Below are 13,384 nucleotides of genomic sequence, written 5' to 3' on the forward strand. Positions count from 1 at the left end.
CCAAGAGCAACCACCACGATCTCAAGACACGTGAAACTGAGAGCGGTGCCTGCGCAGCACTGGGTCGCAGCGATGGCGATACTTCGTATTCATTGGATAGAATTCGAATGACGAGCTTGTAACACATGTATAAGCTTCCTTCCAACTGCCCTGTTTAAGGCTTTCCCTCGAACCTAAAAACCTCTTCGACATCCTGTTTTCGACCCGTTAGTATAATGATGTCGATGATTCACAGAGAAACTGTACGCACCGCCCACCACGGTATATCCTTTCCACTGCCGGCAGCATCTTCGACTAGACTCTCCTGCATCACATCGGTTATTGCCCACCACTTCTGCGTCTCGGGATCCTCGGCAACTTTCTTCATATCGGCCTCATAATCAGTACCAGTATATTTCATGTTGGCAATGAGGAGGTGAAGCGGCGCATAATAATGGATGGAATAGTCGACGATATGGGCGCGTTCCAGCGCCGCGAGTACACTAGGCCACACAGCGGCGTGACATTCTCTACATTCTGCCTCGGACGATGGTTTCAACTGAACAGTACCGATGAAGCATATGGGACCATGAAAAACACCAGCAAGCCTTACCTTGACAATTTGACAGATGCGTTTTGGGGTCGACATGGTATGAAGCAGCGGTTCTCAACATCTGGGTGAAATACTTACAATTATTGAACGGTCCGGAGAATCCGCTGCTCGTTCTCATGACGCTCAGGCAGGAAAGATTCTCGGTACGGACGGTCCAATCTCAGCCGACGTTCTCCTGTGAGTGATATCATCACAACCAACTCGCTTGAATGCCGCCAGCTGTGGGCTCCTCACCTCATCGTAACCGCTTGTAGTATCTTGCTGTTACTCGGACCGCCACCATTGCTTTCTTCCCACGCTGAAAAGAGCAAAACTCGAGGCGAACATACAATCCTCGCATTTCACGTTGAGAAACGGGTGTCCGGACAAGTCCGTGCGTCTTCAGATTCAAAGTCCATTTCTATGCAAGATTTCAGTTCTGCAAAAAAGAACGACGATCATGGTGGCAACCTAATGCATACTTACATCGTCGCACGAAAGAAATGTTACATGTATAAAAACCACTCATGATATCGTACAGATCAAAGTGGTATACCAAAGACTTCCTTCCTGCCCTTGGAATTTGGATCCAAGAATGGCCTCTCTCCCAAACTTACAACACGGTTACCTTGGCGTAGACTCGATCCATAGTCGTTACTGATATACACGTTAGAAAACATACCATGAAAGACGGTACACGTACGTTGCAGTGTGGAAAGTGGACCGGTTGTCCCAAATCGCGACATCATTTTTTGACCATCGAAAACGGACCTAAAAGATGATATATCAATTGTGCTTTATGCGTAAGCAGCGCCAACTACTTGAAGGTCATGATTCTCCGAAATATGCCTTGACAAATACGCCAAAACATCATCAGACTCGTCCAAGGTCAATTCGATAATGCGCTTCGCGAACCTAAAATCGGTTTGTTCATTTTGCTTCCTGTGAACGAAGATTGGCACCCACGATTGATTCACGAATAAAGACTTGAATCCAGTTACCGGGTTCGTTCGGATGACAGGGCTTTTAGAATATGTATTCGTGTCAACAGTCAGAGGGGATGGTTAATAAGCTCTTACTGAATAGCAGTCAAGTCGGAGCCAGCATTCTCTGGCGCGCCGCGAGGGTCTTGGATAGGAAGGTTATGCCGGCGGGCGTACTATACATTGGTAACTCAGTCATCGTAGGATAATAAATGAAGCGGATCTTACTTCGTTGAAGAGGGCACCACTGTGCGAGGCATGCAAGCCTTCGAGGAATCGCTGGTATGCAGGCGAAAGCCTATCGTAGGATTCGTAACCGCTTTTCACGCCCAATGAGATGCGCCAAAGAATACTAGTCACATCGGGAGACTCACCTTGCCCACTACCATGCAAAGTCAGTCAAATCACACCATAGATGAAAACCGATAAATACACACTAGAGTATCACCTCCAACTTTCGAACAGTGGTAACGTTATTCATGTCATAGGTACCAAATGCGTGCTCACCAGGTGGTAGCGTATGCATCTTCAACAACTAAGTCATGATGTCAAAAACTCAAAGATACCAACGCAGAGCAAAGGTACTCACCGCGTAATCTGAAGGGATCCTCTCAAAAGTAATATCTGCATGCCATCCCTTGCTCGCCCTCGTACTTTGATCTAGTCCGGCGCGGGCAATCCCCCTACAGTCTTATGTCAATCACGAACACACATTCAATGGCACTATCTACTTGCCCCTTGCTCGAAATCACACTAACATCCTTCCCAAGCTCAGGGACATCTTCAGAGATCGGATGGATGTGCAAATCTGACGTCCTAGGGTTACCAGAGAGCTTTCCCATCCGCCTCGCGAGCTCCTTCTGCTGATCAATCGTGATGTCTTGATCAAGGAAGAACACGACGCCTCGGTGGCTGACGAGTGTAGCCAGGTCTTTGAGGAGCTCATCGCTGGACAGAAATGAGGAAAGCTGTGTGGCTTTGGAGGGAAAACGTGTCCCTATGTGTGTGGTTTCGTCGTAGTGGGGGAAAGCGCTTAGGGAGCCGAAGATATCAGTAACGGGGGCTTGGACCATGATGGCGACAATTTCTCTGGAGACCAAACTCTTGTTTTATGGAAAAGTAAGTAGACGATAGCACCCAAAATGTCGTTATCAGCACGCCATATTTTGGGATATCACCAGACTTGAGTAAGTACAAAACTTTGCAACCGAGAGTCGGCATAAGATAGATCCAGGAATATGATAACAGACGATAGCTAGGCGCCCCTGAGCTGTAGAACTTGATCTTGGAATTCCATGGTCCTGTTCAAGTCGCACGGCAGACAATGAAATGGCAGGTGTTCTGATTATGTTATTTCTCCATTGACGACCTCTACCCGCAATAAAATGGACTGAATACCTGATTTAGAACAGAGTCGAAATATAAACGCTTCAAATTTCACGCAGGAAGGTGATAAAACTTGAACAGTTTGTTCCGGAGACAGTGAAGGGCAATAGACATGACGAACAGCGAGAAACAAGGGACACGAGGATTCACTGGACTCTGACGAGTATACCTAGTATCGTCGCTAAAGGAGCTCGTAGAATCCGAGCACCATAGAAATGAATAATGCAAGCATCCGCATCTAATAGCAGCTGAGATTGATCATCACGTTCCTGCAGTCCTTCGGTTACGGCACTGGAGTCGCGCATCTCAAGCGAGCCGCGTTATCAGCATCAGTCTGAACGTTGTTATCACTGTGCCTGGAACGAAATGATGCTGTGTAGTTGGAACATTCTCTTTCGTTTCGTTCGAATGGGGTAGCCTCGTAGGCCGCGATTGCGGGAATGAAGGCGATACTGAAGTTACATTCTATGGCGACCAACTGAGGCACCTTTTCATTCCTACAACTTCCTCTACCTCTGTCTGTTGCCTGCTAATTTAGCGGTGTCCTGAATTTGTGCCCGATGGTCTACCTAAGTGGTGTTGAGAGGTGTTAGAAAAAGAGTCAAATCAAGTTATTTAAATTCACACATCTCTTCCGCATCACGATAGAAAAGCAACGGCTTCTTCGTGGTGATGATTTGTGGGAGACAGGGATGCCACAAGCTGGCCAGAGAACTAGAATATTATATTCTGCATTTACCAGATATGCCTTGACGACAAGGCAGAATGAAACAGCACTCGGAATACCATTTTCAACAATGGTATCCTAGAATCCGGCGGTATTATAGTCAAGTACAGTGCTGGCGCCGAGAGGTTCAAAAAGGCATTCAATCTCCGCCATCAAACACCACTCAACAGCTTTCCCTCATCAATTGACCCTCATTCTAACTCTTGTCCTTACCCTCATCATCATACTACAGCATGGCCGAAGGCAGCAACTACGACTATCTCTTCAAGGTCATTCTTTTCGCCGTTCGGTGGCCGATTCAATGTTTTTCATTTTTTGTTGTTTCAGGTTGTCCTCATTGGTGACTCTGGCGTCGGGAAATCGTAGGTCCCTCTATTCTCTATTTAATTCTACGTTAACCAAGCCGTATAGAAACTGTACGCAATGGCGAGATTTATCAGGGCGGTTTACTTTGAGCTCATTGTCGTACCATTCACGCAGTGCTTTCGCGGTTCACACGTAACGAATTTAACTTGGAGTCCAAGTCAACAATTGGCGTCGAGTTTGCAACACGTTCAATAAATGTCGATGGGAAGACCGTTAAGGCTCAGATTTGGGATACAGGTGTGTGTTGTTTTTCTGTTTGTCGGGCCTTATTTAGCGCTTGTGCACCCTTTTCACCTTTTTTTTCCCAACTCGCCCCGGCTCCTTTTCGCTCTTAACCACGCCAGCTTCTGTTCGAACCATTTTCTGATTTACGTTTACCAGCCGGACAGGAGCGTTACCGAGCAATCACATCTGCGTCAGCATCCCATCAAACGTCTCATTCAGACGCAGACTCACTGACATGTCATTGTTTCTCATATACAGTTACTATCGGGGAGCTGTCGGTGCCCTGTTAGTCTACGACATCGCTAAACATGCAACCTATGTCAACGTCACCCGATGGCTGAAGGAACTGCGGGATCACGCCGATTCAAACATTGTTATCATGCTGGTGGGAAACAAGAGTGACTTGAAGCACTTGAGAGCAGTGCCAACGGATGAGGCAAAGGCGTTCTCAGGTGTGCAAGTTTTCATTTCACGTTTGCCGCCAAGTACTGATCGAGAATGTCAGTGGAGAATGGACTGTCATTCATAGAAACATCAGCGCTGGACGCTTCGAATGTCGAATCCGCTTTCCAAACTATCTTGACTGGTGAGCACTTTGTACTTGTGGCCCATTCTATGTTTTCTGATGGTGGAGCAGACATCTATCGTATCGTATCAAGCAAAACTCTTGAGGCCTCTTCCACCCCAGCTGATCAACCCACGGCGGGCATCAGAGTCGATCCAAGTCTCCCTTCAGAAGCCGCCACTGGGTCCAACAAGTGCTGTTAGTCGATTTATATCCATTGCCCGGGACTTAAACCAGGCGGACGCTTTGATAGAGCGAGAAGTGGTCTTCCCGTGTGCCTCCCCTTTCCTTCCGTGTCAATATTATAGTTTTATCTCTTTGTCTATTCATCTTTCGGATTTTTGTTTCTTTTCCCATGAGAGGCCTCTCCCTTTGAAGCACCAACGTCGGATACCATTTCGTCCGCAATGGTGGTACTACTGAGATGGCGGAAGTCGCCTACTCTCACAAGGAGCTCACACGAAAGGTGAACAGGTGTATGGATCACTCTAAGGTTTACACAATTAAGACGGGCACCTGCAGAAGGAATAACCCCAGGAATTGCTTACTGCTCTCATCCCCGAATTATTGACATCGACAACGTACCAGCACGCAACTCTTCTATCCTGGTCCTTCTGGAGGGAATCCAAGTATCGTTGCATCACAAAATCAGCGGGCATTTCCCCCTGCTGTGCATGAATACATTTCCTCGCTTCAGAGGCTGCCATATCGTAGTCCTCATCCAAGCAAATCAGTTCCGATGCAGTGTAGTACGGGACCTTGTGTGGCGTCGCTGTTTTCCTTCCATAATCGTTCTCTATCCATTCATCAGCGGAACCGGAATCACTGGCCTGGCGTCGACATCCTTTCCCGCCACGGTGGCGGCATTTGCACAAATCCTTACCGTGTTTGACAGAACTGTTAGCTTCGGCTCTCCAAACAAGTTTCTCGAGATCGCGTCGTGCGTTGCTATCAAAACGCCAGGCCTTCGCAAGAACGGAGAACTGAGAGATGCTGTTAGCTAACCTGATATAAGTCTTAAGCAAATTCGGCTAGATTCATGATGTTCAAGGTCCCGACATGCCAATGTCGCACCTTTTCTCGATCATCCTACAGCCCGTTTTGAGTAGGTCGCTTTGAATGGAGAGACTATTGAAGCTTACCAGCGTAAAGATAAAAGGTTAGGTAGTAAGCAATGGCCCGCCGTGTGTAACAGCCCGTAATTCCCAGAAGATGTTTTTGCTCGAAGCCAAGGAATCTGCGGTGTCGTAGAATCGCGGCGAAGTCCATGAGGAGGAGGTGGTAGAGAGTAACGTGCTGGTTGTTTGTATTGTACTCAGTCGCAAACATGGACAGGGAGAGGCGTAAACTATACTCAACATGCTCGCTTGAGCTGGTAACCTCCATCGGAATTCGGTGCTTTGCCGCGAACGCGTTGATAGCACTCTCGGTGGATTCGGGTAGCCGGTAGAAGGCCAATCCATCGCATATCATGCTGAGGGAGGTATTAAATGGCGTTCCAAATTGTATGCTCGTCGATGTTAATACTTCATGATCATATCTACGAGGGAGATAATGGGTGCGTATCAATGACGGTTTATTATAAAACGCACCTTATTGCCTTTGAGTTCTGTTTCTCCACCACCATCCTCATAACCTGTGTCAATAGTGTATCTGAGACCATAGTCATCAGTATCCGAGGAGAATTGAGCATTGAATGATGTCAACAGATCTTCAGTGACCTTCTTCGGCTTGAAATCCTCTGCATTGTCATTTCTGACTCTTGTGAGACGGTCTAGGACCGAAAATATTCACGGATGCCAGAAGCGTGTAGTATACAAATCAAAACGGGACCTGTAAAGCTTTTGGGAGACAAAGACACATAAGGTTGGGCTTCTTTCTCAATCGCGGATGGTTTGTCATCTGGGCTCCTGATGCCTACCATGGCGGCGGTAGCCCATTGCGTAAATGCTTGTTTGTTTGTCGCTAGTCCAGACTTGACTGGAAATATATGTGAAAAGCTACTCCGTTGCTTCCGGGACCCTCAAACTTTAAAGGATGGAATAATTAGATGTATGTATGTGGTCGAGTAAACGTTGCCCTATGACGTGTAGAGAGGTAACGTTACATGACCTGGTGCCGGAATCTCGGACCGAAACTTGAAATCCAATGATCTATGTATGATAGATTACTATTTACAAGCCCTGCTATGACCTTGCAACCAGATACAGTTGTTCAGTTGTTTTTGAACTCCTTTCAAGCACACTTCGGTTAAATTCAGGGTACTCGGCCGAGCACTTAATCTTGCTTAGATGCGCCACGGAACATGCCACTCAGCGGTTTCAACTTCCAACGAATCCTCTCAAGACCTATGCCCACTCCGATGAGCACCGCAACGTCTACAACCAGCACACCAAGCACCCCAGCCATGAACCGGGGTGCAAATACCTTCCACACCATGAGGTGCCGTCTCAGCACCGCCGCGCTCACAGCAGTACCCAGCAGCAAAGACGCATAATACATCATCATCCCAAGCGCAGCCATGACGCTTTCCCCTCTAACTTTGACATCAATTCTCGGCTGCTCGTCGGCTGATGAGATGAACAGAGGAGGACGATTCCATAGTGCCAACAGCGGCACAGCAATCCCCGCAAGGAACACAGGTCCAAAAGAATTCAGCACCACGGTTATCGGCGCGAATGGGTAAGTCACGCTTGGCGTTAGCAGGAAGGCAGACTTCCATTGGATGGAAGATATCGTGGACTGGTGGCCTGTTGCGAAGAATGTGTGAAGCCCAAGTAGTGCGATTGGCAGGATGTCAGCGAATCGAATCATGGGCGATTGGTCTTTCGTAGGTTGCAAAATTACCGACGGATTCGAGGAAGCGAAGGCTTCTTCGTAGTACCTGGCGTCACGCGCGCTGTCAACGACTTCCAAGAACGCTAGAAGAGCTACGGCGCCTAGTCCAAGGACAACTTGGCTCGTCAGCTGGGAAGATGTATACACCAAAACGAAGAAGATACTCCAGAAGAGGAGATATGGCGCACCGAAAGCGTTGGCGAACCCGATGACTTCGACTTTGCGTAGTTTTTTATTTGGTTCTTCCGTGATAGAGACGTCTATGCAGAGGGTGAAGAACCACCAAAGTAGACCACCAACGAGGAGTATAAGAGCGAATGAGCCACGAGCGAGATATGTCCTGCTGATACGCAGCGTGGTGGTCCACGCATCACCCAAATACCCTGTGGAATCGAGCCATTCCAGTATCCAGTACCCGGTGCCTGCGAGCAATGCCGGGATGAGGACGATAGGAATGAAAAAGTGGGCTAGTCCCACGTCTGAACGGGAGACATGCAAGAAACGTTGGAGGATATATGGGATGCCAACTGCAACTGGGACAGCGAGAACTAATATTGGCACGGGAGGGGTAGGAAGAGTGGAAGAGGAGTAGAATGTGACATGACAATAAGGCTGCTGTTCTTCTCTGCAGATCGTACTTATCGCCATGAGTCTGACGCATACCGCATACAAGAACGAAAACCCGAGGATGCGGTACCGAAGGCGGGATGTGGCCGCTGTTATCCCAGTGAAAACGAATGGGACAATAGACGTTAGACAGAGGTAGAGGATAACGCGGTCCTCCCAAAATGTAAAAGAGTTGGAGAAGAATGTGATGGTATGAAGAACAAGGGGAATCGGGATTGATTTCAGGGTTGAAATTTTGGGGGGAAAAGATATGATAATTAGCATGCTAGATAGAAGAGGTGCGGCAAATAGAATACAGTCAAGGGAGTCAATACCCTGAAGGTATTTCCTGAGGCCGAGAGACAGGACAAGGCCAAGGACAGCTCCTCCTGACATCCCACGAAGGCTTTTTGATACCCGCGGAGCTGACCACTTACCCCATTCATATCTGGCTTCTCTAAGTCCGGAATACATTGTCCAACTGGCAATGAAGCCCACCGCAAGCACCGCGAGGCCAAAAGCCATTCGCAAAGGATTGAATTGAGCCCATAGAGCTCGACATGTAGACAGAGCTACACGGTTATAGTTGGCCAGTGTGATCAGTCGAAAGTCCCCTCTCAGTTCTGGATTTTGCGTAGCATGCCATGCAAGCTCCAATTCATCCCAATAGTCGTCCAATTCCCCGCCCGATGCGCTGGAGCGATAGGCTTCTAGATAGCGATATATCTGCGCAGCGTTGAGCTGTAGCGCCTGGGAGAAGTCTGTGCCTTTGTCGTTCCTCCAGAAAAGCTCTGGAATAACGGAGCCGAGGTTATTGAACGGAATTGGGAGACCAAGAAGGAGAGACAGAGTGGGGAGAAGGTCGATCTGTTGTACAGACCGATGGGGAAGAGGTGCCCCGGGAAAAGTTGAGTATTGTAGGACGCCGGAGGGGAGGGAAGACAGTTCTCGGGACAGTTGGGGCCCTTTGCTGTATATCCATAGCGCCGAGGAGGTTTCCAGAGATCCGTCGCCGCCATGATCTCCAGACCTATCCATGCCGTGATCGCCAAGAACGACGAGGAGTGTGTTGTCATCTAGAAGCTCGACGACGCGTTTCAGCACGTCGTTCATCTGTTCAAGCTTTGCTTTCATGCCTGGGTGATCAGGGCCGACTCTGTGACCGACGTGGTCGACCCCTAGAAAATGACCAATGAGAAAATCAAAGGGTTTGCTTTGGTCCTCTAACAGAGGGAAGAGATGGGTGATGACGCCCTCATCGACAGTGTGAAGGTCCTCGACGTTGAACGAGTCGTACGGGAAAGACATGTTGGGACCGAATGAGTCTGGAAACACGGAAATCCACGTGTCGTCTCCCATAAAGGCGGCCTTGGTCGAACCTCAGCTGATATAGTGCAAAAAAAGAGAACCAAAAGACACACTGATTTTCCTGCAAGCTGCAATTGGTTCATGATTGAATCTTCAGCGATTGAAGACGCGCCGAAGTTGTTTCCGAGATCGACAAAAGTGGGAAGGGAGCCGGTGGTAAGACCTTTGATTCGCTGAAGGGTGGTCGTAGGTGGATCAGAGTATGCATTGAAGAGAAAAGAGTGAGCTGGACGCGACGCCGTGAGCTGCTGAGGGAGACTCAGAATATTGTGGTGGAACGGCGACACGGGAATTGGAGGATTTGGTGAAAGAAAGTCGAAGCGAAGGGCGTCAATGATGAGGACTACTGCCCGTGTATGCGTCGGTGCCAGCGTGCATTCCGTGCATGTCGTTGTCTCTGTCAGTGCTAGCCTTGTCAGTAGGAATCCACTGGTGAATAGATATATGCCGGCGAGATGAACGAAGAATACCCATAGCAGAATCGCCAGCGAATTGGGAATCATGGGTTGCCAGCTACCGTCACGGTGATACTGACGGAAGTGCAGCTGCGTGTCAAACACGTACAAACAAACTCCTTTCCCTCGTTTCTTACGACTTGATTCGCTCTATTTCTCCTGGGTATCCCTGGGTGATTGGCGACACAAAAGATTATTCCTTCTAAACGAGTAAGCAATATATCTCTTGTTTTGATCTTGCATCAGCATTCATTGCCATGACGGTTGCTCTGGCAAACCTGCTACTACGTGAGAAATATAAGTTATAATATAAGAACGACGTGATGCAAAAGCTATGCAGGAGACCCCGAGGATGGAGGGCGACGCAGTCCTAGGACTGCGTAATTATAGGAGCTTTGCCTAAGAATGACAAATTGCACTGCTTGCCTTGTTGCTTCTTACCCTCTTACCATCGTCAACAATGCCCGCCTTCGACAGCTCTAACGACTTCCATTCCCTATTCCCTCGAGATGCGTCGCGGCTTGTCCCTAATGATACCCAACGAACAACATTGATTGTCGCTGGATGTTATATCATCATTATTGCTCTGCTATGGTGCGTGGAGGCTCATCTGCATTCACATTGGCGCTCATTTTCTCTGCAGGCATATACCTTTTCTTTCTTGGATCAGTGAGTAGTCCCCGATCTTCAATGCAATTTCTAATCTCAACTCCTTTCTAGTTTACCCATTCAAGTACACCTCTCCTTTCCTCACACAGTACCAGCCAATATTTACTCTCCACAAAAAAACAGGTTACTTACTGTCGGATTCCATGAGGTGTGCCATTCCTGATCCTCATCAATCTCGCCAACTCAATCTCGAACCCTTAGATGAGCCATGCTTTCATGGGAGTGTTGACCTGTGCCCACATCCATTCTATCGAGCTAGACCGTATGGTTCCTTTGCTCTCTTCCCCTTATGTCCACTCTAATGCCCGATGTCCCGTTTATAGCGGACGAAGGTGGTGCCACCAGTATGTCAGGCGGTATACAGTGGCTCACTTTACCCGCCGGGTACCTTGGATCTTCCTTCATTGGCGCTTGCCTTATTGCTTGCGGGTTCGATACGAATGCCAGCAAAGTGGCATCCCTGGTTCTTGCCGTCTTCTTCCTTTTCACCCTTTGGTGGGCCCGCAGAAATTGGCTGTACGTTGACTACACGTTTACGTATCCCTTCCCTTGATTGACCTCCTCCCCCTTCAGAACATGGGCCCTCATTCTGGGGGTGTCAGGCCTCATCGTGCTCTTCTGGTTCGTTGCCGACAGCGTGGCACTGAGATACTTTGTGTGTTCGGACGTTTGTGATCTCCGAATGCGTGCTAAGATAAAATTGTTCTAGGTACTCTTCATTGGAGTGATGTCTTGCATGTATGTTCTTTGGGATGTCATCGGTGAGGTCTAGGACAATCCTTTTGGAACCATGTGTACTGATACGTGTGGGCTGTTAGATGATACCATAGCAAGAAAAGTGAATACCTCGGATGCATCGGCGTTTGCTAGAATCTGTGGATGTTTCCCATCACAAGGTACGTTTTCGTTTTCCTTCATTGCTGGGACGTGATACTTGTATTCTACACTTGATGAGAAGCTTGGTGGACTCGGAACACTACTTCGAGGTAGACCCCAGCTCCACCAGGTATTTCCATCAGGTGAAGAGAGTTAATCTAACAACGTCGTGACCTATCGATTTCTTTTTTCGCTTTCTATATGGAAACAGGGCAGGGGGCTAATTTAAAACTTCCTCCGCTCATCTTTGGCTCCGAGAAACTGTTTCCCGGTGCTATTCCGTATTCTCTCCTGCTCAGAGCAGAAATAGGATCATAAGCCAACGCGTTCAGAGATCCTCCCCCCCCCCGAGCCCACCGGTGATTCTGTTGTTTCGCCGATTCGGAACTAACGTCCCTACCTACAGTATGGGGCGTCATATGGCTTTTGGTGGCCATCGCGTTCTTCGCCGCTGGGATTCTAGTAGGACTCGCAGCTTTTAAGGTATGGAGTTAAGACTATCCCACTGATGTCATCTCACATTCGTTATTGTGCAGGAAACTGCTGCAGAACAAGCAAAAGATTCGGATCATTTCCTGCCCGTCCCAGGCGCTGATGGCGCACTCTCAATATCCCCCAACATTCTGATGATAACCCTCAGCGTCCTAGGATTGACGCTCTTATGATCTTGATCCCTATGACTACTGCTTGTACAATTGTACTTACGTCCCCTTCTACCGAAGTAGTATGTAGAATAAATAAATGTGTACCGAATCTTATTTTCTTGCCGCAGCTCCGGGACCAAAACGACCCTTCTCTCGGGACGTCATGATGATCGCGTTCATTCAGATATTAAAAACAGGAACTAGCCCTGTTAGGAAACGGCATGGTCACCTAGCCTCCGCTTGAGTCGAAACATCAATTCACGAGGCCCCGATCCATCCGTATATAAAAGGATGAGAACAGTCATTTCTGACGTCCCACCAAAATGAAATCTCGCGTCGTATCCATCATGCAAAATGCCATGATATCCACCGTAAACAGCAGCGACTTTGCACCTTCGTTGCCAGAGCTAGGACAGGCGCTGGAGAAAATGAAGAGAGACAGGGAGAACAAACAGGATGTGGTGGCGAAACGGGGAGAGGAAGTCTTTCTTTCGACCGTTGAACGCATGTTTTTCTTTGGCGGGATGAGCGAGGTGTTGGGGTGGTCCCAGTCACAAATTGATGTAAGTTGTCCATGTCTCGTGTTGTCCTGGGCGATTTTGTAATCGCTGTTACCCTGCTTAGGATATGCTGGCTGCACTGACGAGCTCGACGGTCCTCAAGGTCGTCTTACCAAAGACCTTTGCACTAAACGGGATGGACCGTGCAGTAAAAAGCGTCAACGCCGACGTAGAAGTGGTGTTCAAAATGCTGGTCACAGCGATGAATTATTCAGATTGCAATCGGGTGGTGGCTGCGATATTTACTCCCTTGTTCCTCGTTGGCGTTTCTGCGTATCAGAAGCAGGTGCAATGAATCCTCTCATACCAATTCCTGTAGTCACATTCTCTCCTCTCCGACAGCTAATGACATCGTGTTATCAGTATCAGAACTGTAAATACGGCACCTTACATTGAACAGCAACCGAATATCCAATAGTTCTTCATGAAACGGACTTCGGGTGTTTTGACAACATATACTTTTCATAAGAGGCAGTGAACATGGATGTGCATCAGCACTTGCCAATGCCGTCAGCTCCTCGGAGGCGAATGGGATAAGAGTGAAT

General features: G+C 48.2%; 7 protein-coding genes across 7 annotated transcripts; 3 read left to right on the plus strand and 4 right to left on the minus strand.

Moving 5' to 3' along the window:
- Window positions 1-50: 50 nt before the first annotated feature.
- Window positions 51-873, minus strand: BT62DRAFT_44801 (rhamnose mutarotase). The gene is made up of 3 exons (XM_043180937.1): window positions 593-873; window positions 251-538; window positions 51-193 (listed from the first exon to the last, which is right to left on the minus strand). The coding sequence occupies exons 1-3, from the start codon at window positions 626-628 to the stop codon at window positions 155-157; spliced, it is 363 nt and encodes a 120-aa protein (XP_043046564.1). The 5' UTR covers window positions 629-873; the 3' UTR covers window positions 51-154.
- Window positions 644-2,827, minus strand: BT62DRAFT_44711 (taurine catabolism dioxygenase). Its single transcript, XM_043180934.1, has 13 exons — window positions 2,805-2,827; window positions 2,290-2,753; window positions 2,144-2,237; window positions 2,062-2,089; window positions 1,992-2,008; window positions 1,929-1,936; window positions 1,783-1,873; window positions 1,651-1,730; window positions 1,538-1,594; window positions 1,393-1,486; window positions 1,275-1,342; window positions 1,058-1,228; window positions 644-992 (listed from the first exon to the last, which is right to left on the minus strand). The coding sequence occupies exons 2-12, from the start codon at window positions 2,625-2,627 to the stop codon at window positions 1,114-1,116; spliced, it is 990 nt and encodes a 329-aa protein (XP_043046565.1). The 5' UTR covers window positions 2,628-2,753; window positions 2,805-2,827; the 3' UTR covers window positions 644-992; window positions 1,058-1,113.
- A 1,073-nt stretch (window positions 2,828-3,900) lies between these two features.
- On the plus strand, window positions 3,901-5,412 carry BT62DRAFT_940373 (ras-domain-containing protein; the record flags this gene model as incomplete). The annotated part of the gene is made up of 8 exons (XM_043187748.1): window positions 3,901-3,936; window positions 3,995-4,029; window positions 4,079-4,083; window positions 4,148-4,270; window positions 4,415-4,448; window positions 4,517-4,710; window positions 4,764-4,844; window positions 4,896-5,412. 8 exons carry the CDS (start codon window positions 3,901-3,903, stop codon window positions 5,024-5,026), a joined length of 639 nt encoding a protein of 212 aa, XP_043046566.1. The 3' UTR covers window positions 5,027-5,412.
- A 336-nt stretch (window positions 5,413-5,748) lies between these two features.
- On the minus strand, window positions 5,749-6,626 carry BT62DRAFT_45224 (uncharacterized protein). Its single transcript, XM_043180948.1, has 4 exons — window positions 6,416-6,626; window positions 5,966-6,363; window positions 5,898-5,912; window positions 5,749-5,771 (listed from the first exon to the last, which is right to left on the minus strand). The coding sequence occupies exons 1-3, from the start codon at window positions 6,514-6,516 to the stop codon at window positions 5,908-5,910; spliced, it is 504 nt and encodes a 167-aa protein (XP_043046567.1). The 5' UTR covers window positions 6,517-6,626; the 3' UTR covers window positions 5,749-5,771; window positions 5,898-5,907.
- Window positions 6,627-6,862: 236 nt separating this feature from the next.
- On the minus strand, window positions 6,863-10,178 carry BT62DRAFT_959308 (uncharacterized protein). The gene is made up of 2 exons (XM_043188501.1): window positions 9,689-10,178; window positions 6,863-9,635 (listed from the first exon to the last, which is right to left on the minus strand). The coding sequence occupies exons 1-2, from the start codon at window positions 10,136-10,138 to the stop codon at window positions 7,101-7,103; spliced, it is 2,985 nt and encodes a 994-aa protein (XP_043046568.1). The 5' UTR covers window positions 10,139-10,178; the 3' UTR covers window positions 6,863-7,100.
- A 69-nt stretch (window positions 10,179-10,247) lies between these two features.
- BT62DRAFT_940379 (uncharacterized protein) lies at window positions 10,248-12,413 on the plus strand. Its single transcript, XM_043187749.1, has 11 exons — window positions 10,248-10,684; window positions 10,734-10,759; window positions 10,811-10,823; window positions 10,883-10,907; window positions 10,961-11,021; window positions 11,083-11,275; window positions 11,333-11,414; window positions 11,469-11,520; window positions 11,578-11,655; window positions 12,042-12,118; window positions 12,172-12,413. Exons 1-11 carry the CDS (start codon window positions 10,551-10,553, stop codon window positions 12,298-12,300), a joined length of 870 nt encoding a protein of 289 aa, XP_043046569.1. The 5' UTR covers window positions 10,248-10,550; the 3' UTR covers window positions 12,301-12,413.
- A 196-nt stretch (window positions 12,414-12,609) lies between these two features.
- On the plus strand, window positions 12,610-13,291 carry BT62DRAFT_925611 (uncharacterized protein). The gene is made up of 2 exons (XM_043184853.1): window positions 12,610-12,842; window positions 12,904-13,291. The coding sequence occupies exons 1-2, from the start codon at window positions 12,627-12,629 to the stop codon at window positions 13,132-13,134; spliced, it is 447 nt and encodes a 148-aa protein (XP_043046570.1). The 5' UTR covers window positions 12,610-12,626; the 3' UTR covers window positions 13,135-13,291.
- Window positions 13,292-13,384: the final 93 nt, after the last annotated feature.

Source organism: Guyanagaster necrorhizus (assembly GCF_019112545.1).
Source record: "Guyanagaster necrorhizus MCA 3950 unplaced genomic scaffold BT62scaffold_1, whole genome shotgun sequence".
Taxonomy (NCBI): domain Eukaryota; kingdom Fungi; phylum Basidiomycota; class Agaricomycetes; order Agaricales; family Physalacriaceae; genus Guyanagaster; species Guyanagaster necrorhizus.

What these genes read in the sequence shown, in the direction of transcription:
- BT62DRAFT_44801 (XM_043180937.1), bottom strand. Translation starts at nt 628, where the DNA reads ATGTCGACCCCAAAACGCATCTGTCAAATTGTCAAG. An exon ending in GCATCTGTCAAATTGTCAAG is followed by an intron (nt 539 to 592) that starts GTAAGGCTTGCT and finishes GGTACTGTTCAG; the next exon opens with TTGAAACCATCGTCCGAGGC. An exon ending in AGGATATACCGTGGTGGGCG is followed by an intron (nt 194 to 250) that starts GTGCGTACAGTT and finishes GGTCGAAAACAG; the next exon opens with GATGTCGAAGAGGTTTTTAG.
- BT62DRAFT_44711 (XM_043180934.1), bottom strand. Translation starts at nt 2,627, where the DNA reads ATGGTCCAAGCCCCCGTTACTGATATCTTCGGCTCCCTAAGCGCTTTC. An exon ending in AGTGTGATTTCGAGCAAGGG is followed by an intron (nt 2,238 to 2,289) that starts GCAAGTAGATAG and finishes ATAAGACTGTAG; the next exon opens with GGGGATTGCCCGCGCCGGAC. An exon ending in TCCGACTTGACTGCTATTCA is followed by an intron (nt 1,595 to 1,650) that starts GTAAGAGCTTAT and finishes ATATTCTAAAAG; the next exon opens with CCCTGTCATCCGAACGAACC.
- BT62DRAFT_45224 (XM_043180948.1), bottom strand. Translation starts at nt 6,516, where the DNA reads ATGCTCAATTCTCCTCGGATACTGATGACTATGGTCTCAGATACACTA. An exon ending in CAGAACTCAAAGGCAATAAG is followed by an intron (nt 6,364 to 6,415) that starts GTGCGTTTTATA and finishes TCTCCCTCGTAG; the next exon opens with ATATGATCATGAAGTATTAA.
- BT62DRAFT_959308 (XM_043188501.1), bottom strand. Translation starts at nt 10,138, where the DNA reads ATGATTCCCAATTCGCTGGCGATTCTGCTATGGGTATTCTTCGTTCAT. An exon ending in TGCAGCTTGCAGGAAAATCA is followed by an intron (nt 9,636 to 9,688) that starts GTGTGTCTTTTG and finishes GGTTCGACCAAG; the next exon opens with GCCGCCTTTATGGGAGACGA.
- BT62DRAFT_940379 (XM_043187749.1), top strand. Translation starts at nt 10,551, where the DNA reads ATGCCCGCCTTCGACAGCTCTAACGACTTCCATTCCCTATTCCCTCGA. An exon ending in GCGTGGCACTGAGATACTTT is followed by an intron (nt 11,415 to 11,468) that starts GTGTGTTCGGAC and finishes AAATTGTTCTAG; the next exon opens with GTACTCTTCATTGGAGTGAT. An exon ending in TAGGACTCGCAGCTTTTAAG is followed by an intron (nt 12,119 to 12,171) that starts GTATGGAGTTAA and finishes GTTATTGTGCAG; the next exon opens with GAAACTGCTGCAGAACAAGC.
- BT62DRAFT_925611 (XM_043184853.1), top strand. Translation starts at nt 12,627, where the DNA reads ATGCAAAATGCCATGATATCCACCGTAAACAGCAGCGACTTTGCACCT. An exon ending in GGTCCCAGTCACAAATTGAT is followed by an intron (nt 12,843 to 12,903) that starts GTAAGTTGTCCA and finishes TACCCTGCTTAG; the next exon opens with GATATGCTGGCTGCACTGAC.